The sequence below is a fragment of the Xenopus laevis genome, chromosome 1L, assembly GCF_017654675.1.
Source record: "Xenopus laevis strain J_2021 chromosome 1L, Xenopus_laevis_v10.1, whole genome shotgun sequence".
NCBI classification, from domain to species: domain Eukaryota; kingdom Metazoa; phylum Chordata; class Amphibia; order Anura; family Pipidae; genus Xenopus; species Xenopus laevis.
The window spans coordinates 175,297,042-175,321,640 of NC_054371.1; the positions used below are offsets into that span (position 1 = coordinate 175,297,042).

General features: G+C 38.8%; 1 protein-coding gene across 1 annotated transcript in view; it reads right to left on the reverse strand.

Moving 5' to 3' along the window:
• Positions 1 to 24,599, reverse strand: part of hip1r.L (huntingtin interacting protein 1 related L homeolog) — a 65,254-nt gene that overhangs the window by 19,347 nt on the left and 21,308 nt on the right. Inside the window, 15 exon segments of the mRNA NM_001093146.1 lie at positions 793 to 894; positions 2,240 to 2,356; positions 8,543 to 8,631; positions 8,741 to 8,924; positions 10,792 to 10,864; positions 12,023 to 12,084; positions 13,642 to 13,785; positions 13,938 to 14,013; positions 14,089 to 14,146; positions 15,130 to 15,270; positions 23,027 to 23,088; positions 23,240 to 23,316; positions 23,421 to 23,501; positions 23,829 to 23,885; positions 24,375 to 24,517. Of these exon segments, the coding sequence (NP_001086615.1) occupies positions 793 to 894; positions 2,240 to 2,356; positions 8,543 to 8,631; positions 8,741 to 8,924; positions 10,792 to 10,864; positions 12,023 to 12,084; positions 13,642 to 13,785; positions 13,938 to 14,013; positions 14,089 to 14,146; positions 15,130 to 15,270; positions 23,027 to 23,088; positions 23,240 to 23,316; positions 23,421 to 23,501; positions 23,829 to 23,885; positions 24,375 to 24,517 (1,466 nt within the window).

The following is a 24,599-nucleotide window of genomic DNA, read 5'->3' on the forward strand; positions in this document are numbered from 1 at the left end:
CCCAAGGTTAAGCCCGACTGCCACTAGCAAAGTATTTTACTTGTGGCAAAATAAAATATTAGGTGACAGAAAGTCACTTTCAGAAGACTTGTCGCCGGCTTTAGTGTAGATTTGCCATGGATGTGCAAATAGCATTAGATGTAAAGAGGAGTGCAGATAACAAAAAAAAAAAAAAAGTTGGTCCTGGGTTGGAGAGTGGGTTAAGGTCAGCAAAACTAAGGGGTGCACCAAATCCATAATTTAAATGCTTTAGCTCTGTAATTTGTTTACTAAATATTTGTTGACATGTTAAAGGGTATCTATTGTCAAAAATTTGTTTTCCCGCACAAAAAGTGCAGGTAGCCACATTGTGACACTAAGCATAGGGTTGCAGCTTTCCCTTGCTATGCGCAAGTTAGCCAATAAATCACTTTACACCACTTTTGGTATGTTTTAGATAAAGTAGTAGATACTTTGATAAAGTAGTAAGTTGATAAAGTAGTAGATAAAGTTTAGTTAAGTTGTACCCTATAATATTACAACTGGCTAACATATAGATATTCACAAAAAAAATTGTAGGATAACAGCACCATGATGAGAATAAATTATAGAGGTTGTGTTTTTTTTTTGTACTTGAAAATTGAAATTGTCATCCACTGCACACCATTTAAGCCAGTTATCACAAGGTATGTTGATCAATGCAATATTGGAAGATCTTCAGATTTGCAGCTTGCCAAATTCTTCACATAATTAATATTAGCATTGAACAGTAATAGTTTTCTATTTGGTAACCTGATGGCACACACTACCTACCTCCTCAGTATTTGAAAGAGATTGTTGGATAAGTAATAACTGTTTTTTCTTGGATTCAATTTCTGATTTCAGCTGCTCCATCTGAAAGCTTTGGTCCTCCAACTGAATTTATAAACAGAAATGAAAGAAAAGACAACAGTATTTGCATGATTATTTGTTTACTCGAATCTGGCAGAAGATCAAGGTCAATTGAGAAATATTGCTCTTTCTGAATCCTTGAATAAGAACCAGTTATAATGGAAAGCATCTGCATAATTAAAGATTAAATATAAAGGTGGTCATACAGTGCCATATCTTACCCAACGAGAGGATCTGGGGCCACTTGGGCACCCCACTTGTAGAGCCAATGTGGGTTTATCCAATTAATATTTGGATGATTTTTGGTCAGGCAGGTCACAATATGCTGCCAACTTGGTCAGCCTATTTTTTTTAGTTTTAGGTTTTTGTACCAGTGTATAGCCATCACAGCCTTTTAGCAGTGCCTCTAATAAAGATGACATCTAATTCTGGGCCCCCTGTAGTGACTGTGTAACTGCAGAATTGGCATCCACCATCTTAAGCTAGATCCCGTTTCTGCCTCCTAGAAAGGGGTTGCCAGCCAGGAGTATTTGCAATGGAAGCCAGGACCAGATAGGCTTCCTCTGCACATGCTGTTTTATATATACAGAGTCAGTTCCTAAACTCAGGTTAAGGATTATCAGGTTTTCATGAATTTCTGTAGGTATATTAGATGAACTATATTACATTTCTGTAGCTACATTTTAAGATTAAGCAAATTTCATGCATGCACAAAATACAAGAAAAAACATTCTGTGGAAAAACTAATAATTTGTTAAGTGTATCTGTTACAAATATGGTAAATTTGAAGATTTCTGTTGGTGAGACCATCTGCTACTAAATCCATTAAAAAAAGGTGTTTTAAAAAAGCTTCAGAGACCAACCAAATTGGGCTGGGAGCAAAAAGAATATTTGTACGTGTATCAGTTGGTGCATTATCCCCTGATCTCAGCATAACAGTGTAGTGATACTCAACCAGTGGCTCGTAAGCAACATGTTGCTCGCTGACCCTTTGGACATTGTTTCAACTGGCCTCAAAGCAGGTGTTTATTTTTATATTTCTGGCTTGGGAGCAAGTTTTGGTTGCATAAAAACCAGGTGTACTGCCAAACAGAGCCTCTTGTAGGTTGCCAGTTCACATGGAGCTACCAATTGCCAATCACAGCCCACAATTTGTACCCTCAGGAACTTTTTGTATGCTAGTGTTGCTCCTCTAGTTCATTTTATATTTGATTGTGGCTCACGGGTAAAAAAAGGCTGGGGATCCCTGGTGTACAATATGCTTGTGTTACAAAGCTGGTTGTGCACTATTAATGTTGAACATGAAAGCTTCAATGTGTATAGTGAAAAAACCTCAATTGACAATAAAAAACTAGAAAACTTCTTTAACCTTCAAATCTGATTCTCGTTTCACTTGATCCATCTGAAATTCCAGCTGTTCTTTGATACGTGCCACCTCTTCCTGATTCTGTTGTGATACTGTTAACTGCTTTGCTGTATCAGCATTCTGTACAAAAATATAAGATTGTGGATTGTCAGTAACATAACATGTTCATTTTTTAGTACTCCTTATATACATTAACATCACAAGAACATTTTATACCTTTTCACATTTCGACAATTCAAAGCAAAATAAGCAGGATCAATGCAGTGTTAATGCTCATGCCGAGAGCCTAGCTCTACCATATTTATTTGTTTATTGTCATGCATGTCTTTGCATTGGATATACAGGTTAAAAAAGCAATTCACTTACACTGGCCATCAAATTCACCTATGTATTTCAGTGGGAATTCAGTAACATTTTAAAACACTAGTGCATTACACTGGCTACAGCAATAGGATCAATATAGGGAAAATAAATCCTATTCACACAATGATAACGGGACAACATTTATAATTCAACATTTAGTGTACGTGCACCTTATTTATCAGAAGTTCAAAATGTATCAAAACATTTGATTTTTCCAAACATTTTTCAGAAAGTAGGCAAAAAAAGTTTGACATAACACAATTATAAAATCTTATCCCTGCATTAGTTCATCAGAAGGCATTTGACTGCTTTAAGAAAGCATTTGGGCAAACTGTTAAATGAAAAAGCCCAGTAATGCTTTACGGTGTGGTTATCGCTCCGTAATTTCTAAAAGTTAATAAATCGTGCCCTTTTCCTTTTTCCTAACCAACATAACGGGATTTTTTGATACTCACCGTTAAATCCGTTTCTCTGTAGTCGAAAGGGGGACACAGGGAACGATGGAGTTAAGCTCCACCCTCAGGAGGCAGGACACTAGAAAAATAATTAATTAAGGGGCGTGCCAACTTGGCCTAACCCCGCACACTGGGCTCAACATTCAGTTTGTTCCAAATTTTAATCAATACATAACTGCATATAACCGTGTGTGTGTGTGTGTGTGTGTGTGTGTGTGTGTGTGTTGTGTGTGATGTATGTATGTATGTATGTATGTATGTATGTATGTATGTATGTATGTATGTATGTATGTATGTATGTATGTATGTATGTATGTATGTATGTATGTATGTATGTATGTATGTGTATATATATATATATATATATATATATATATATATATATATATATATATATATATATATATATATATATATATATATATATATATATATATATATATATATATATATATATATATATATATATATATATATATATATATATGCATTCACAAAGTACCTGCACTCCTTCCTTGTTGTTCAAATGTGGGTGCTTGGTCAATCAGCGTATACAATGTTCAAAGTGGACCAGCACACCGAAGTTTTCAATCAAAAGAGTTTTATTTTAACATCACTCATGTGGACACATGAGTGATGTTAAAATAAAACTCTTTTGATTGAAAACTTCGGTGTCCTGGTCCACTTTGAACATTATATATATATATATATATATATATATATATATATATATATATATATATATATATATATATATATATATATATATATATATATATATATATTTAGCTTTGACAGAATGAAAGCCCGGGATTATCCGGGACACGACCATCTGGTCAATGGCTTGTCCTAGGGCGGGAAGCCCTGTGTCCCCCTTTCGACTACAGAGAAACGGATTTAACGGAGAGTATGAAAAAATTCCATTTTCTCTGTCGTCTTAGGGGGACACAGGGAACGATGGGGACTTAACAAAGCAGTCCCAGAACAGCAGGGTGGGAAGAGCCAGATTGAACATAAATTAGTGTAAAACAGACTGCAACACCTTGCGGCCGAGGGAGGCCTCAGCTGAAGAATTTAATAAAGGTATGAGCAGAGGACCAGGTAGCTGCTCTGCAGATCTGATCCAATGAGGCAGCATTGCACCATGCCGATGAGGCTCCCATTGCTCTTGTGGAATGAACCTTGACACCCTGGGGTGGTGTTTTTCCTTTCGACAAGTAAGCTTGTCTGATGGTTTTTTTTAGTCTGGGATTGGGATGTGTCACTGGACCCTGACTGAGGAGATCTGGTCTGCATTGTAGACGGATTGGTTGGTCTATTGACATTTCTTGCATGTCGGAGAAACGTGTTCTTCGAGGCCAATATGGAGCTACCACAATAACCGTGGCTGCGGATTGTCTGATTTTCTTGAGGACTCGAGTCAACATCAGAAGAGGGGGAAAGATGCATGCTAGGTTGAATGACCAAGATTGTGTCATGCCATCCACATGAGCAAAGAACATCTGAACTTTTCGATTAGTTTTGGATGCCATCAGATCTATTTGTGGCTGACCCCAGAGATTTACTAATTCCATGAATGCCTCCAGATGGAGTCCCCATTCACCCGGATGTACTTGATTCCTGCTGAGGAAGTCTGCTTTTATGTTGGACACTCCCGGAATGTGAATGGCCGACAATCATACTCTGTTGGCCTCTGCCCATTCAAGTATTGCTTGCACTTCCTTTAGTGCTGCATGTTCCTCCATGACAATTTATGTACGCCACTGGGGTGATGATGTCGCTTTGGATGCAAACTGGCTTTTGGTATAGGCGCTGCAACCAATGGCTTAGCACTAGTTTTACGGCCCGCAGCTCTAGGATGTTTATGGGAAGTTTGTTCTCCTCGAGAGACTATTGACTTTGTGCAGATAGATCGTCCGTGGAAATGACATTCCAATCTGGAATTGCCCAGGATTGCCCCATGTTCAGGTTGTCCATCCTCAACCACCACTGAAGAGCCTTCCTTGTCACCTGAGAGAGATTGATCACTCGAGACAAGGGGCCTCCCTTCCAGGCTGAGAGAATATTTGCTTGTAATGCTCGAAGGTAAATCTGTGCAAAGGGTACCGCTTCTATGGTCGACACCATAAGCGCCAGGACCTTCATTGCCCTGTGGACAGTTAGCCTCTGGTGGGAGAGCAGTAACTGTACTATCTCTGATCTTGTGTTGTTTTTTGTGTGGAAGGCATACCAACTGTGTCATTGTGTTGAATTCCAGACCTAGAAATACCATCTGGTAATTGGGCTGTAGATTGGACTTCGACCAATTGATGGCCCAGCCGAAGCTCTGCAACAGCCGAGTTGTCTTGTTCAGGTCTTCCTTGGCTTTCTCTTCTGACCTGGCCTTCAGAAGCAGATCGTCCAAATAATGAGTCCCCGATATTCCTTGTAGCTGTAAGGTAGCTGCCATCACCGCCATAAGCTTGGTGAACAACAATGGTGCTGACAACAAACCAAACGGAAGTGCCACAAATTGGAAGTGTTGGTTTGCAAATGCGAATCGGAGGTACTTCTGATGAGGGGGCCAAATTGGCACATGGAGTTACGCATCCTTGATGTCCAATAACATCATGAGCTGCGCTTGTTCCATTCCTCGTATCACTGAACTGAGGGTTTCCATCTTGAAACGAACAGACCGGATAAACTTCTTTAGTTGTTTGAGATCTAAGACTGGTCTGCAGGAGCCGTCCTTCTTTGGAACTATTAACAGATTGGAGTGGAACCCCGAGAATCTCTCCGACCGAGGCACTGGTACAATTACTCTGGTGTGTTCCAGTTTGGAAATGCATTGGAGGAAGGCTTGTGCCTTTTTGGGGTGTGACGGAACTCTGGACATAAAAATTTTTGGGGGGAGGGGGTTTGAAAAGTCGAGGCGATAACCTTCTGTGACTATTTTGTTGACCCATGCATCTGAAGAATGATGGATCCACACCTCCCGGAATCATAGTAGCTTGCCCCCTTTTTGCTCTAGCGATTCCGGAAGGCTGTCGTAGACTTATCTCCTGTGGGCTTGTTGAAGGTTTTGTTGTTTTTCCATGAGGACCCTTATAATTGGCCTTGCTACGAAAGTGAGAACGTTGTGGTGGGCCTTTGAACGGCAGTGGGGTGAGTGATTTCTTGGAACTTAGGTCGGCTGACCAGTTTTGCGCGCTGCTATGGACAGGGCCGATGTTCGGGCTGTGATCTGAAGTATCGAGGGTAGTGTCACAGAGATAAGCAGACGCTTCTGCAATTTTTTGCGCAGAAGAGAGTAGCTCGGTTCTGGGTACTCCTTCTTGTATGTCTGAGTAGGGACACCCAGGCTGATGCCAGGCTGGTCTCAGGGTCAAACCAGAAGACAAATAAATTGCTCTTAGAAAGCCTTCCAGACTTCTGTCCGACGGATTCTTAAAGGCGGCTGCGTCAGTTACCAGCAGGGTGGTGGATTTTGACAGTCTGGACACTGGAGCGTCCACCACCAGAGGATTGGTCCACTTATCCACTAAATTTTTGTGAAACAGGTAGGACTTTGAAAACTTCCTTGTAGCTTGGAATTTTCGTTCAGGATTGTTCCATTCTTCTTGTATCATGTCCATCAGCTGTTCGTGTGATGGAAACCCTGTAGTGGACTGGTGTTGTCTCTTGAACAGCCCTGAATCGGCTTGCTTTGTTGTTTGTGAGATAAGAGTACGTCAAGTACCCCTTTAATGATTTTATCGACATCATGCTGGGAATCACGGTCTCGATCACCGTCTTGATTTTCCTCTTCCTCCCCTGAGGACTCGTCTGAAGGTGGTATTTTGCTCTCTGACTGAGAGGAGGCCTGTTCTACAGACGACTCTTCGGGAGATGCATGTGTAAAGCTGGCCATAGATGCCAAGATCCGATCGTACGAAAATCGCACAAATCCTCGATTCGTAGGATCTGATCTTTGCGTCTATGGCCAGCTTTAGAGTATCACCTTTGAAACATCAGAGCGTTTGCACTTGGCGCCTGGTCTGTGACTAAACTTTGCCAAGGCCTTTCCAAAGTTGTCTGCAATGGCTGGAAGCCCTTGTAGAGATGCTAAGGATTGTGACAGTTGAACTGCCCAGAAAGGAGCCGGCAGATCTTGTGCCCAGCTGGGCCCTGGCTGTTGTGAAGGGACTTCTGACCCTGTGTTATCTGTTTGTGCCACTGCTGGGACGGGGTTGGCCCCTGAAGCTGAGGAATCCCCTTGCCCCATTGAAAAAGGTCTGCACAGCAGCTCACTCTGGCCCGCCGCAATTTTAATTTGGCATTTTCTGCAGGCAATAGGTCACCTGTGCTGTGTGGGAGTTCTTCCCCCCGCCCTTGTGAATAATCCAACGGGTCTACCTTCTGCCATGGGTATCAACTGAGTGGCGAATCAGTGTGCTGGGTTGGGTCAAGTTCCAGCTACTGTGCTAGTAGGTAACTTTATTTAGCTGGTGTATAGCTAGAAACTCAGGTTCTGCTTTCACCTTCCTGCACTTGTCAGCACCCCTGCTTCCCCTGTGTCCGCTCCTCGCAGGGTGTCTAGCAGCGTGAATGGGGCAAAACGATAGATGGAACGTATATGCGTTCCACCGCGGACCCGATCCAAAATAGCGAAGAGCGCCAAAACGCTGTTGCGCGAAGAACCTCCCTTGCCCTCCACTCAAGGTGCGCCTCTTGCCACAAACCTCCCTGAGGCTTCCATGCCTAGCTGACAGATACTTAGGCTCTGCTGGACCGGAGCCACCGGAGAGAGAGTCCCCTCTCTGACAGTATAACTGCTAGCCAGAACGGACCTTTCCCTGGTGTACTTATGAAACAACCAGGCACTCAAGGTAGCAGAGGAGCGCTGGTAAGCGGAGGGAGATGGAAGGGGGAGGGGATTGGGGAGACTGGGTGGACAATCTGACAACCGGTGCCACAATAGCATAAGGGGGCCATAGTGGTAGACCGAATCACTTACTTGAGTATTCACAGCGGCCAGACCCTCTGCCAACCTATTGGAAGCAGACACTGTCTGGGTGGTCATTATAGCCGTTAAGGCTAGCAGTTGACCCCGGTGAATTATTTCCATGGTGGGGGCTAACTGTGAGGATGCAGGCAGGCCTGCTCCTGGTGTCACCCCGAGTGCCAGCTGTAGCTGGCCGCAGAATCTTTCGCACTAAGGGAAATCCATCCTCCTGGTAGCAGGACACTTGAAAAACTGAACGTTGAGCACAGTGTGCGGGGTTAAGCCAAGTTGGCACGCCCCTTAATTATTCAAGTATCCTGCCTCCTGGAGGGTGGAGCTTAACCCCATCGGTCCCTGTGTCCCCCTAAGACGACAGAGAAATACATTTTCAACTAAGCACCTAGACACGAGTATGTCCTTATTGGGGTTTTTAATGTCTATACATCAATACTTCAAAATGATCTTTATTTCCAAATAAGTCACAATAGGATACAAAGAACAAATGTGACAAATAAAATTAGCTACCTTTCTAAGAAGTCCAGCGTGGGTATTGATGAGCTCATTGTGCTTTTCTTTCAGTTTGGTGTAGCGCAATTCTGTTGCTTGTATCTTCTCTATCAAAAGCACAATTAAATATATAACTTAAACATGCAAACTTTTATATATTTCATATATTTAGTTCTTTAAACATTTTTTACAAAGTTATTTTTAAAGGACACCTACTCTCTGTTTCTACGAGGATTCCTTGTGTCTTGTCATTTTCCAGCTGCTGTTTCTTTAGCTTCTCCAACTCATCCCGCAACTGTTCATTATCTACTAAAGCCTTTTGTTTCTGCTTCCTCTGTTCCTCCAGCTCAGCCTCCAGTGTATTGATTTGGCCTTTCAGCTGCAAGATGTACTTTTGAGCCTATTGAACATAAAAGGAAAGTTTGCCAAGATAAACATTACTAGTACAGTTGTGGGACCGGTTATCCAGAATGCTCAGGGTCCTTACATCTTGAGAGAGAAATTCATAACCCTGTGCAGTTGAAGAAATGTGTACACAAGCTTATTCACAAAAACAACAGCCATTTAAGAAAAATTAAGCCTGAAACCTGTTGAGATGCTATAGAAGTCATTGGGAAATTTATCTTCAGCATTCGTACAAGACAGTAGCGTAACTAGACCCCTTGGGGCCCTGGTACGGAAATGTACAACTGGGCCCCCCTTAACCCCCGCCGCCCCCCCATCCTCATGCATTGGGTTGGAACACAGCATTACTGACCTAATGTCATAGTTCTTTTGCAGTGTTGTACTGCCTCCTGGCTGGATCCTGGAACCCCATTGGGCAGAATAGCCATGTTGGAACATTGCTCCCTGGTCTCTGCCTCTACAACAACTGTCAGAGAGGGGGGGACAGGGCCCGTGAAAACCAGGAGCAGTTGGAGTAAAAAAAAAAAGAACTTTTTGCCCAGACTGTTTGCGCCCCAGGTTATATCTCTTTGTCATTATGTCACATTGCACTGATAGCAGACTAAACAATTGGTCACATTAATATTATAAAATGATTTTGCTCTGATTTAATGGGAAAGTATACCCTACTGCTATCCACACTTTCTGGCAACAACTTAAGGATTAAAGGAATAGTGCTGCTACAGCAGAATTTGCCATTTTTTTATATTTAATTTTGAAATCTGACATGGGGCTAGACATATTGTCAGTTTCCCAGGTGCCCCAGTCATGTGACTTGTGCTCTGATAAACTTCAGTCACTCTTTACTGCTGTACTGCAAGTTGGAGTGATATCATCCCCCACCCTTTCCCCTCCAGCAGCCTAACAACAGAACAATGGGAAGTTAACCAGATCTCCCTAACCCAAGACAACAGTTGCCTGGTAGATCTATAGTAAAATCCAAGTCCCACTGCGACACATTCAGTTACATTGAGTAGGAGAAACAACAGCCTGCCAGAAAACAGTTCCATCCTAAAGTGCTGGCTCTTTCTGAAAGCACATGGCCAGGCAAAATGACCTGAGATGCACCTTCATACCAACATTACAACTAAAAAGAATACACTTGCTGGTTCAGGCATTAAATTTTATATGGTAGAGTGAATTATTTGCAGTGCAATTTATAAATAAAAACTACATCATAAAAATGACAGAATCCCTTTAAGGAATAAATCATGATGTCTTACTACACAGTACCTACCTACATTTATGGGATTAAGGTTTCAGTATGGAAAAACTGCATTGTCTAACAGCACTTTTCTGAAGTCCAGGCTGACATGAAAAGGGTTAAGATTAGTTTTCCCCCTGATGGTATAAACTTAAAGAACAAATGTTTCTCCTTAAAGAATATAACATTATTAACTGGGATAGTTTTATATCTGAGGGACCAGGGGTATAACTGTAGATCCCCAAGGCTCTGTCCTTTATCCATGTTAGTTCTATGGCCCCCTTCCATGCTGATCCCCTTGCACCAGTGCCATGGACCACTGCCCACCACTATTACCTGTAGTCCCCAGGAGGAATTAGAGCGAAAAAAGAACTGTTCGTGCAGACAAGTGCACGCCGTCAGTGACATCACACACAATGCACCACCAGTGACGCCACATGCATCGAAGTGATCCGGATAAACTTTTACTCTACTGCTGGGTTGCGGGCCCCATCGGGACCCTGGTGCCGCTGCACCTCTACACCCCCGATAGTTCCGCCACTGAGACAAGATTATCAATTTTTTTGTCTTTTGCCAAATCCCTCTAATTCTAACATCAGCTTGCTAAGTACAATCTCACCTCCAGCTTTATTTTCTCCAGTTCAGCACGTAGCAATTCTATTTCCTTCTTCAGATTTTCAATTTGAAGGTCCCTTAAGATAAAATAAAAACATTATTGCTATACAAGCAAACCCTGCACAAAATAAAAAAAGTAAAGAAAATTATAAAAACACAGGTAACTAGTTCCTTAGTATGCAATGTCTGTAATTAAGAAATAGGAGAAATCATATTGTTTAATATGTTATAGAATGACTAATTCTAAGTAACTTTTCAACTGGCCTTGGTTTTTTTCTTGTATAGTTTCTGAATTATTTGCCTTCTTCTTCTGACTCCTTCCAACTTTCAAATGGGGTCACTGACCCCATCTTAAAAACAAATGCTCTTTAAGGCTTCATATATATTGTTAGTGCTACTTTTTATTACTCATCTTTCTATTCAGGCCCTTTTCTATTCATATATCAGTCTCCTATTCAAATTCATGCATGGATGCTAGGGTAATTTGGACCCTAGCAACCAGTCTGCTGAAAATGCCAGAAAAAAAAAAAGTTTAGTAACTTAAAAATCACATAATACAACATTAAAAACAATTGCAAATTGTCTCAGAATATCACTCTCTACATCATACTACAGGTATAGGACCTGTTATCCAGAATGCTCGGGTTCTCAGGTTTTCCAGATAACGGATCTTTCTGTAATATGGATCTTCATACCTAAATTCTACTAGAAAAACAATTATACATTAAACAAACCCAATAGGTTGGTTTTGCTTCCAATAAGGATTAATTATATCTTAATTTGGATCAAGTACAAGCTACGGTTTTATTATTACAGAGAAAAGGGTAATAATTTTTAAAAATTTCATTATTTGAATAAAATGGAGTCTGTAGGAGACAGCCATAACATAATTTGGAGCTTTCTGGATAACAGGTTTCCGGATAACGGATCCTATAGCTGTAAAAAAAAAAAAGTTAATTTAATGATGAAAAACTCCTTTAAAACACTTCTAAGCAGTGCTGACTTTTTCCATGTAGTAAGCCAACTATCCAATATGCAACATATTTGCATACCAGACTTTTGTTGCCCATAGACTTCAATGCATTTAGGCAGATTTTTGCAGTTTTGCAAATTTTTGGTGAAATGGGTCAGATTTGCCTATCATTAATGATCAGTATTTTAAATTGCATTAACTATGAGTACTCCTTAAGTAGCAAAATGAGTAACACTGTAAAAAGTAACAAAAAGATTTTTACCTGTCATCTTTCATAAGGCCATTAGGAGGACCAAATGTTTGCTGAAATAGGTCTTCCGCAACCTAGTAGAAGAGAAAAGTATGCAGTATATTGCAGTGCTGAAAGTACCAAAAATTAAAGTACCCAAATGAAATACAAAACTATAATAACCAGATTTTAAGATTCTGAAACTAAAGGTAAAATATTAAATTGTGCTGTACATTCATTTATTTTGCATTCATCCAAGGTGGAACAAAGCCGAATGATTGCAAAGCACAAAAACAAGAACTGGAAAGGAGAAAAATGGAAAAGTAGCAGCAGGTGCTTTCTCCTAAATATTAAAAATTTTGGCTCATTAGTCATAAACATAAAGCAGGTTGTCCGCGAAAGTGCCGAAAAAAAGCACTGCAGGCAATAGTGAAACACAGTAGAGGTTTGCTGCAAGTTTGTAGGTGCCCTGCAAATGAAGTTCGTCACTCACTACTGAATACAGCTAAATTCTTATGCACAAAAAGATATAGAAAGATCTGCAGTAAAAAAACAAACAAGAAATCCTTTAACGGATGGTATGAAACAAAGACAAGCCGACTGAGATTTCAAATATCAGTCGGCTCGTCAATTGGACCAGGGAATACTGCTGAATCGTCAGATAGAAGTAGAATTCTATTGTTTCTACCTGTTTAGCTGAAGATTTAGCATTCAATGTTTTAATGAAAACGAACGATCTTTAAGAATTGTAATTATGTGTATGGCCACCTTAAGATGGCCAGAATCTGTAAGTATAGAGTAAATGTGGCAAGTTCTCCGTGATGCATGGAACAAACTACAGTGGACGACCTCCATAAACTGTACACAGAGTACTGAGCAAAAGCTTTAGGCACTTGTGAAAGCAAGGATACTTTAAAAAAAATAATGGCAAGAATGTTTTCCCGTTTACTGCATTTCATAGCACGTTTCTTAGGGGACCTGTCATCCACACTGTAAAATAAAAGCCCTTTGCAAATTAAACATGAATACCTATTATACATATATTTAAAAATCTGAGCTGTCAATCATATTACCATCCCACCTCTATGCCTTAGTCACTTACTTTCACTTTTGATTCAGTACTTTCTAGAGGTCACTGCACTATTCTTAATAAAAAGTAATTTCTATGAAAAAATGTTTTAAATATAAGCTCTTTTATAGATGTTTTTATAGAATCCTGCAATGTTTAAGGCAGCAGAACAACAAACATGAGGCACATGTTTACACATCATCTCTTTAAAATGGGCATGTAAATCATACATTTGGCATTCACCTGTTTGTAATTTAAGTCAAATATTTTACAGCTAAGTTTTGTAACAGACCAACAAGTGAAAGATTTAGCTCACAGGCAAAGCATAAACTTTTAGTTTGTATTACAACTTTGTACCTGCTTTTATTATTTTGCGCTTTGAAATAAAAATACACCTTTGCCAATAAAGTACAGTGGGCCCTTATTCTACCACCTGCCTGTTATCAGTCAATGTTGCCATAATAAAGCAGAATGCTCTTTAATATGAGATCAAATTTGGCAAGATAACTGTCCTGGCAGTTAGCAATAATGTTGTTATTGGTGAGTGTACTGTATTTCAAAATAATGGAAAGAATTGAGTTACCTGCTCTTGCTCCACAGGCTGAGCTGTGCTGATTTCAATCAGAGATTCTGGTGGTTCCTCATCTTCTGGAGTTTCATTGGGAATAACTACCACTGGTTTAACATGCTCAGCAAGGGCAGAAGCTCGCAAAAAGTTGGGTGGACCCTGATTTAAAAACAAAACATATTTATAAGTAAGTTTGTAGAAGCATACTAGTGAATTAGTTTGCTTCTATAAAAAGTTTTAAAAAACCTGTCTATAATTATTAAAATCACCATTGTTTATACCATGCATTTAAATCATCAGTAAAAACTTACATCAGGAAGACGGGGGATCTGAATGAGTCGCTTGAAGTAAAGCATGTCTGATGCCCGTTTGAAGAAATTTTTTAAACTGGAAAACATAAAATTAATTTATAATCCACTTTGATATTCTCTTTTGTATACACTTTTGAATTTACGTTCATACCTATGAAACTGTTCATGAAATCGATCTCTGTGTCCCTGTAGAGTATCGGGAGGCAGACCTAGATTTCAGAGTAAAATAGATATATATATATTTCAATGATACATTTCATTATAGATTAACAAGTTGATCAATATATGGGTACACAGTTTAATAAAGGTACATTCAATAATATTAGAACACACACAGTTATCAAAAGAATGGATTCCTATTATCATTACTGCAATCCGACCCCAGGAATAATATTTTAGCAAGGAAATTACACTTTACCAGAAGTTGATTGGAGGACATCTTGACATTCAGTTTTGATATAATTTATCATATAACTTGGTTGTATTGGCCATTCACCAGACCATACTGCATTGTTTATGGCACAAGTTCTTACTTGTCCTAAACTTTAAATAATCACTAAGGTATTTCACAATTTTTATTACCTTGTACTTGATCAAAACAAACATATAAAAAATCTTTATTGAATTCAGCTGTATGGTGAGCCAAATTACAGAAAGATCCCTTATCTTGTCCTGTGCATTTTGGATATCAGGTTCCATGCCTGTACAAACTTATTTACTGAGGTGATCAGTTATGTGAGTCTACGGCCGTTTTTTATTCGTGAAATGCTTATATCTAGAGGTGATAATAAAGAGATATTTTGTGCACCACAGAAGCTGCTTGAGGTTTCATTTGTATTGGTTGACTGTCTGCCTTTCATTAGTTCCATCTAAATGTCTTTGTGGATGCCAACAAAATGTTATGTTTAGGGAGGACTAAACCTAAAAGTCTGAAGACTCTGGTCTCAGCATTCCCCTGACTGGAATGAACACCAGTTTCCATATTCTGCCCTGTAACATTTGCTAGCAACTCTTATTTCAGCTGCAGATTTACATTTAGCTGAAATATGAATACAAGTTAACTAGTCCTCTCACATTCAGCAAAATGGATTCTTCTTTTTCATTATACCAATTTAAGGAACAGAAAATAAAGTTAAAGTTACATTTATGATTCAAATGTTTGGTACACACTATTTGCAGAAGGAATACTCACATGAATGGAGCTTAAACATAAGCTTGACAGTGTAATGGTAGAGATGACTGCAATCCTGAATGACTTGAATAAGTGGGGCCAGTTTACACTGTCCTGCGGACATCTGAGATACGGCGATGGAACTATTGAGCTGCCTGAAAACTAACAAAAAGGATGTATATTAAAGAATATTCTGTTTTGCAATGTATTATTTATATACCTTCTATTCTGTAATTGTACATTGTAAATGTACTACACAGTTTTTTAACCTCCTATTTGCCATGTAGTATAGTGTCCAGTCATATAAAGCATTTAAATATGTCACACTAACTCCTTTGGAATACTGTAACATTTGGCTCATTTACCCCGCTGCCATAAGGACTGTGGCACACATTGTATTTTATCATTGGTATTCTAGCCAAACCCATTAAAGAGGAACTTGCATCCTTAAGCTGATGGTACATTTGTGGCTGGTGGAGATGTGCATAAAACCTTATCCTATTTACTTGACACTTAGGGGTGCCACCTGGTCAGTGTCTAACTATCCTAGCCATTAAAATATAGGCCGGGACATTATACCACAGACAGTAAAGGTCAAACTTCATGCATGTTTTCAATATACAGACTAGTACATAATAAGAACCATAAGTGGAGACCCACCAATAACCCTTGGAGTGGGAATAGAACAAGTACAAATAGTAATTCCAGTATGAAAGCCTTCCAAACAGAGTTTTCTTAGAGACAAAGAAAACCTACAAAGACAGAGAGTACTTGAAATGATTACTACACTTATCTAATTATTGATATGGTTAAACTTTTTTTTTATGTTTAGCGGTTATATAAAAGCAATAACATGTTCTCACAAACTGTATTAAACAACTCATCTCCTGAACTAAATTGAGTTGACTGAGTAACAACGGGAAAGCGAAATTTCTGATGTTAGGAATGTCTAACCTCAGTCACACTGCGCCTATGATCTTGATGTAGGAAAATGTATGTAATATTTTAAATATGACGTTTCACCATCATGGAGATGGAAGATCTTATATGAATACTTCTCAAATAAATTATTTTTGAAAAAAATATCGGCCGTGGGGGTATTACAAATTTACCAGCAATGTACTTGCTAGCAAATTTGTAATACTCTGTAATCCCATTATTGATCTGCCCAACTGCCTGCTAAAATGTTACCTTTTGCATTCTTATCCTTCCAAATCCAGCACGCAAACCACCCATTGACATCCTCACCCAAAGAAGTAATTGTCCTGCCCATTAACCTCACTGCCCTGCCCCCTTGCAGCATCAGCGAACCCCCATCAAGCCCCAGTCACTAGTCTACAATTGAAAATGCATCAACCCAAATGACACTACTAGTTCAGGCAGTTTTCAGCTCAAAAACACACTTTTATGAGGTAACCAGGAAGCAGCACAGACAATCTTTGGCAATTCCTAGCCAGCATATTAGATTCTTATAAGTGGGTAGTCTCTGAAATAACTTGCAAGAATTTGTGAATATTACTGTTATTATTGTGACAGGTTTATAAACTATCTATTTTAGTGGATTATTATAAGAGCCACAATGCTTTTTTTAGCCAGACCGGTAAGGACTGACCTTGACACTGTAGTCTGCACCTCTGCCTGGATCTTTTCTATTCAGCGCAAAGGTGCAGACCACAACAAAGCCAATGGAAAAAGTACTTGCTGAATGGCCACTATGAGGTGCACTCTTGTACTCCTTAGTTACATAGTTACATAGTTAAATTGGGTTGAAAAAAGACAAAGTCCATCAAGTTCAACCCCTCCAAATGAAAACCCAGCATCCATACACACACCCCTCCCTACTTTTAATTAAATGCTATATACCCATACGTATACTAACTATAGAGCTTAGTATCACAATAGCCTTTGATATTATGACTGTCCAAAAAATCATCCAAGTCATTCTTATAGGCATTAACTGAATCAGACATCACAACATCCCCCGGCAGTGCATTCCACAACCTCACTGTGCTGACTGTGAAGAACCCCCTACGTTGCTTCAAATGAAAGTTCTTTTCTTCTAGTCTAAAGGGGTGGCCTCTGGTACGGTGATCCACTTTATGGGTAAAAAGGTCCCCTGCCATTTGTCTATAATGTCCTCTAATGTACTTGTAAAGTGTAATCATGTCCCCTCGGCAGCGCCTTTTTTCCAGAGAAAACAACCCCAACCTTGACAGTCTACCCTCATAATTTAAGTCTTCCGTCCCTCTAACCAATTTAGTTGCACGTCTCTGCACTCTCTCCAGCTCATTTATATCCCTCTTAAGGACTGGAGTCCAAAACTGAACTGCATACTCCAGATGAGGCCTTACCAGGGACCTATAAAGAGGCATAATTATGTTTTCATCCCTTGAGTTAATGCCCTTTTTTATGCAAGACAGAACTTTATTTGCTTTAGTAGCCACAGAATGACACTGCCCAGAATTAGACAACGTGTTATCTACAAAGACCCCTAGATCCTTCTCATTTAAGGAAACTCCCAACACACTGCCATTTAGTGTATAACTTGCATTTATATTATTTTTGCCAAAGTGCATAACCTTGCATTTATCAACATTGAACCTCATTTTCCAGTTTGTTGCCCAGTTTTCCAGTTTAGACAAATCACTCTGCAAAGTGGCAGTATCCTGCATGGAACCTATAGTTCTGCACAATTTAGTATCATCTGCAAAAATAGAAACAGTACTTTCAATGCCCACTTCCAGGTCATTAACAAACAAGTTGAAAAGCAAGGGACCTAGTACAGAGCCCTGTGGTACTCCACTAACAACACTGGTCCAATTAGAAAAAGTTCCATTTACCACCACTCTTTGTAGTCTATCTTTTAGCCAGTTCTCTATCCAGGTACAAATACTATGTTCCAGGCCAACATTCCTTAATTTAACCAGTAACCTTTTGTGTGGCACTGTATCAAATGCTTTAGCAAAGTCTAAGTAAATCACATCCACTGCCATCCCAGAATCGAGGTCTCTACTTACATTCTCATAAAAAGAAATTAAGTTAGTCTGGCAAGATCTATTACGCATAAAACCATGCTGGCACAAACTCATAGTATTATGATTTGCTATGAAGTCCAGTATCTTATCCTTTATTAACCCTTCGAAAAGCTTTCCTACCACTGACGTCAGACTAACTGGCCTATAGTTTTGAGGCTGAGAACGGGATCCTTTTTTGAATAGAGGCACCACATTAGCAATTCGCCAGTCTCTCTGCACTATGCCAGATCTCAATGAATCCTGAAAAATTAAGTAAAGAGGTTTGGCAATCACAGAGCTAAGCTCGCTAATTACCCTGGGATGAATACCATCTGGCCCTGGACCTTTGTTAATCTTAACATGTTCTAGTCTCTTTTGAATTTCTTCATGTGTGAACCATGCATCATTAGTTGTATTACTAGAATTGGGACTGTTAAGAAGGAAACCTTCACTTGAAAAATATGAGTTCAGAATCCGCGCTTTTATTTTGTTTTCATCAACCAGCTGACCCCCCTCTGATAGTAAGGGTCCCACCCCTTCCTGCTTCATTTTTTTTACTATTAACATATTTAAAAAATAATTTTGGATTTTTTTTACTGCTAGCTGCAATTTCCTTTTCTATAGCAATTTTAGCTTGCCTTATAGCTTCCTTGCATGATTTATTGGCCTCCTTGTACCTTATAAATGTTTCGGCTGTACCACTTAACTTGAAAGCCTTAAAAGCACGTCCTTTCTTACCCACCTCAACACCAACGCTTCTATTGAACCAAAAAGGTTTTGCTTTGCAACGACGTTCCTTGCTTACAAGTGGAATATACTGACAAGTATATTTATTAAGCAGCATTTTAAAGACTTCCCATTTTTGTTCTGTGTTTAACCCTGTGAAAAGCATTTCCCACTTAATATGTTGCAGAGATGCCCTTATACTGTCAAAGTTTGCACGTCTGAAATTTAGTGTTTTAGTTACTCCCTTATAGAATTGCTTCTGCAACAGAATCTCAAAGGAGACCATGTTATGATCACTATTCCCTAAATGCTCACCCACACAAATGTTAGAGATGAGTTCAGTATTGTTAGTTATTACAAGGTCCAAAAGAGAGTTATTCCTAGTAGGTTCTTGAACGAGCTGGAATAAAAAGTTGTCATTCAGCATATTTACAAACCTACTAGCTTTTTCTGTCTTAGCAACCCCATTACCCCAGTCAATGTCTGGATAATTGAAGTCACCCATAGCAACAACTTGACCCAGCTGTGAAGCCGCTTGTATCTGCAAGAGTAGCTGGGCTTCATACTCGACACTTATACGAGGTGGTTTATAGCATACACCAATGATAATTTTTTGTTACCTTTTGCCCAGTCAAAATCTCTACCCAGAGTGATTCTACACCCTCACCAGTGCCAGCTATTGTTATTTCTTTAGCGCATGGCTTTAATTCAGGCTTTACATACAAACACACTCCTCCACCCTTTTTAATCCCACTGTCCCTCCTAAAAAGGGTGTAACCATTTAAATTCACAATCCAGTCACATGTTTCATCCCACCAGGTCTCAGTGATACCAATTATATCATAATTTTTAGAGCATGCAATTAGTTCCAGGTCTCCCATTTTACCTGACAAACTCTATGCATTTGCCAGCATACAGCGGAGGTTACTACTTTTACTTTTGAAATTTGCATTACTTAGTGAAGAATTATAGTGTTCTACAATTCTCTCCCCACCCCCCAAAGTCTTTTATAAATTACCTCTTACAGTTAGGTCCATAAATATTTGGACAGAAACAACTTTTTTTTCTAAATTTGGTTCTATACATTACCACAATCAATTTTAAATGAGAAAACTCAGAATCTGGTGATGTCCATGAGTTCAAGAATTCAGGCGGTCACTGCCAGCAAAGAGTTTTCAACCGAGTATTAGAAATGAACATTTTATTTTCCGTTTTTTAATTTGTCCAATAACTTTTGGGCCCCTGAAATTAAGTGATTGTGTTTAAAAAAAGATTTTTATACAATCTTTTTGTTCAACCCACTGAAATAAAGCTGAAAGTCTGCAGTTCAACTGCATCTCAGTTGTTTCATTTAAAATTCATTGTGGTAATGTACAGAACCAAGAAAAGAAAAACGTTGTCTCTGTTCAAATATTTATGGACCTAACAATATTTTCATTTTGTACTCAACACAACCTACTGTATTTAGTATTGTTACCTGGATTTTTTTAGGTAATAAAAAGATTTTCCTTTATACAGCACATTCACACAAAAATTGTAGATGGAGGTTTTATAATGTATGATATGCCTATATTACATTTACACTTTACATTTAAAATATTTACAAGACATAAGTCAATATACTAATATTGGCATAGGAGCCCTGGACAATAAAGCTGGTCATACACGGAGAACCGCTGGTTTGGGAGCTTGCCAAATGAGTGATCTCTGCCTGAGTTGGCCGACCACTTGCCTGGGGGCCCCATGCAAGTATTAAAGGGATCCTGTCATGGGAAAACATGTTTTTTTTTTCAAAACGCATCAGTTAATAGTGCTACTCCAGCAGAATTCTGCACTGAATCCATTTCTCAAAAGAGCAAACAGATCTTTTTATATTCAATTTTGAAATCTGACATGGGGCTAGACATTTTGTCAATTTCCCAGCTGCCCCTGGTCATGTGACTTGTGCCTGCACTTTAGGAGAGAAATGCTTTCTGGCAGGCTGCTGTTTTTCCTTCTCAATGTAACTGAATGTGTCTCAGTGGGACATGGGATTTTACTATTGATTGTTGTTCTTAGATCTACCAGGCAGCTGTTATCTTGTGTTAGGGAGCTGTTATCTGGTTACCTTCCCATTGTTCTTTTGTTTGCCTGCTGGGGGGGGAGGGAGGGGGGTGAAATCACTCCAACTTGCAGTACAGCAGTAAAGAGTGATTGAAGTTTATCAGAGCACAAGTCACATGACTTTGGGCAGCTGGAAAATTGACAATATGTCTAGCCCAATGTCAGAATTCAAAATTGAATATAAAAAAAACTGTTTGCTCTTTTGAGAAATGGATTTCAGTGCAGAATTCTGCTGGAGCAGCACTATTAACGGATTCATTTTGAAAAAAAAAAAAATGTTCCCATGACAGTATCCCTTTAAGTGCAATTGGAGGAAAGTATTTTTAGTGAAAGTGGATTTAGATGCAACTCACTGCGGGAAAAAAAGTTGCCCACTGCATCTGTGAATGTAAACGAACCCTTATATAAAGCCACTGTATAATCCCATTTAGTAAAACTGACATTTTATCTACTAAAGACCATCATCTGACTCCAGAAACCAGGCTCACACTCTAAAGGAAACCGAAGTTACATTAGCTAATAAATGGACAGAGCTTTCTCACACTTCTTACTGTTACAGCATTATATCTTGACAGGTAATCTCTGAAGGAGAACACAAAATATCACACAATGGTTTAAGAGATGTAAAAGAAAATATTAAGTGATAAGTATATTTCAATTTGGAAAACTTCTTCATAGGGACAGTAACACCAAAAAAAGAGTTTTATAGTCATTTATAAAACAAGCACATATATACATATATATATATATATATATATATATATATATATATATATATATACATATATACATGGGGGAGGGTATTTAAGGTTTGATGCATTTTGTACACACCATCCTTGAGAAAGGTCCCCAGGTGGGACCGAAACGTCGGATAACAATGCTGTGTTACCAATAAAGACACTTTAATCACTTCTAAAATGAGTGTGCTGATCCATTACTACTGCATATTATGAACATTGATCGTGCACCTCTACTCTATTGAAGATCGAGTGCGGACACCCAAAGCAACTCTATATATATATATATATATTGCTGTGTATCCATGGGGGCAGCCTTTTAAAAGAGGAAAGGTTCAGGTGACACAGCAGATAAGCTCTGTAGAATATGATGGTGTTCAAACCTATCTGTTGTTAGCTGCTATTTAACCTGTGCCATTTAGCCCTATTTCAATCGTCGCCATTGCTACATAGCAGCTTGTTTACATAAACAATAGTAGCATTTCTAAAGCAGGGCTATAGTACACTAGGATTTAGGCAGAGGGCACATGGAGTGTTGACTTTTCTTTGTTTTTGCAAGCTCAAAGAAACAGTTCCTCTCCCTTACACACCACCGTAAAACTGCACTGACAAATACAGCTTGCGCCTCCGTTTGGCTACACGTAAAAAGTTAAAGCAGTAATTTTTTGTCCGACCCCCAATTGGCTCTGCTTCATATAGATGAGTGAAGGTGGAAGCTGTACTTGTCAGTGCAGTTTTACGGAAGTGCGTAAGGAAGGCATGTAAAAAATAAAACACAAACCAAAAAATGGACGCCAAGAGCAGTTCTGTGTGCCCTCAGCCTTAATTACATTAAAAAAGTTCATCTTTTGGTGTTACTGTTCCTTTTATAGGTCACATGATATAAATGTATCCGTTGGTTAAGTATTTATCCTGAACATATAGTTTTCCTTAAGTGAGATATAAACATTCTAGTGTTACATAAAGTCCTTTAACCTATTCTGTTCTGGCTCTGATGGATCAAGCCATTCTGCAAGTTGCCAGTACATATGGCTTAAAGGGAAAGTAACTGTAAAAGTAGACCTCTATCTCTCCAGCCTGCATTAGTTTGGGTTTTGGATGTCTAATGGATTGCTCCACTATAAATCTGTCATATCATGTCTTCTGGTAACAATGCATGATTGCCCTATTCAGTGACACCCTGCATCAGCAGAAAATACAATACCTTGTCTTAACAATTGTAAGGATTTAGAAAGAATTACACTTATTCATAACAAAGAAAAGTATAGTCTACATTGTTGTAGCACATATGAAAACTATAAAGCAGCTAGAATACACTTCCACAGATCCTTTACCTACCAGCTTCAGAAAGCTTCAGTTCACAGTCCATATAATCAAACATTTCCACTGTCAGCTGAAATCTAAAATGAATTATAAAAAAAATATAAACAGCTATTAACTTTGCAGTAAAAAAAAAAAAAAAAAGATTTAAGTATGTAAAACTAAACAAAAGAATACTAACACATTATGCAATACTATTTATAAATTGTGAGACAATAAATACCAGCGTACATGTTGTTGACATCTGTGCCAGCTGACTTCTCAAGAACATCATCAGTCACTTCCAAGCCTGGTGGAAATTCAGGATGCTTGGAAAAAAACAATATGCCACAGGTAAATAGACATACTACATTACAAAAAAAGGAGGGAATTAAATGTGAGTGTAGGGGATGGAAGAGTACACAAACCTTACCTTTACATGAAAGCTTATTTTATTAAGCAAAAGCTTTGTATAAATAGTCACAAGCTGCCCATAACGATCGTGCATATGACCCTACAGCAAAAAGAATGAACAAACAATAAATGTGCATCTTTTAGTGTTGCAATGGTGACAAACTTATAAATCCTTTTAGCTAAGCACTCACAGCTCCATGTGGATTTACACTTTATTATTATTTATTTTTTAGAGTTGTGTAAATATTTAAACTATTAAAGAGTTCATAAACCAAATATTTGGTTTTACATCAACAACACACTCATTCTGTCAGTTGTTGACAGATGTCACTGGCTCTTAAGCTGGCCATACACATTCCAATAATATTGTTCAAAACAAAGTTTAAGCTAACCGTTATCGTCACATTCCTGCTGCCCTTCTACTCACCCATAGCTCTCCTGTTTCTCGGATGTTACTGCGGTATCGCTGACAATCAGATAGTACCTAGAATTCAACTGAGCAGTTAGCACACTAAACATAGCTAAATGTCTATTATTGCAATAAGTGAAAAAACCCTAACCCTAATAACAGTAATTCCAAGTTAGTCATTTGAATGTATTGTTTTAACAAAATATTTTCCATTAAGTTTTATCTGTGTGTGTGCCTGTGTTTATTATGTATGCGTGTGTGTCTGCATGTGCGCATATGTGTGTGTATGCATGTAAGTATGTATATGTGTGTGTGTGTATATATGTGTGTGTGTGTGTGTGTATACATGCATGATTTCAAAAAGGCTATACCAAAATGAAGAGCGGGGGAGGGTTACAAGATTAAATAAATTAAAACCATAAACATTAAAAATTAAAATGCATCAAGGTTTTCATTGAATGTTCCTTTCCTTTAACTTTTACCTACACAAAGGATTTTGCAGGATGTAATGCCAGGGCTATAATGCCACAATAGATTATTCTTATTAAACCAAGAGTTACTTACATTTGGATGCCCATCTCGAAGGACTTTGTGCAGGACATGGCAGAATTTCCAGCTTAGAATAGAACTGCTAGGTAATGGAAGACCAATGGCATATGACCAAAATGTAAATGCTCCTTTTTCATGATGCGTGCCCAAAATAATTCCTACATTTTGCGTTAAGAAAAACTGCAAAGTGCTAAACAGAAACCAATAGAAAAATGGCAACAGAACTAAATGTAAAAATCC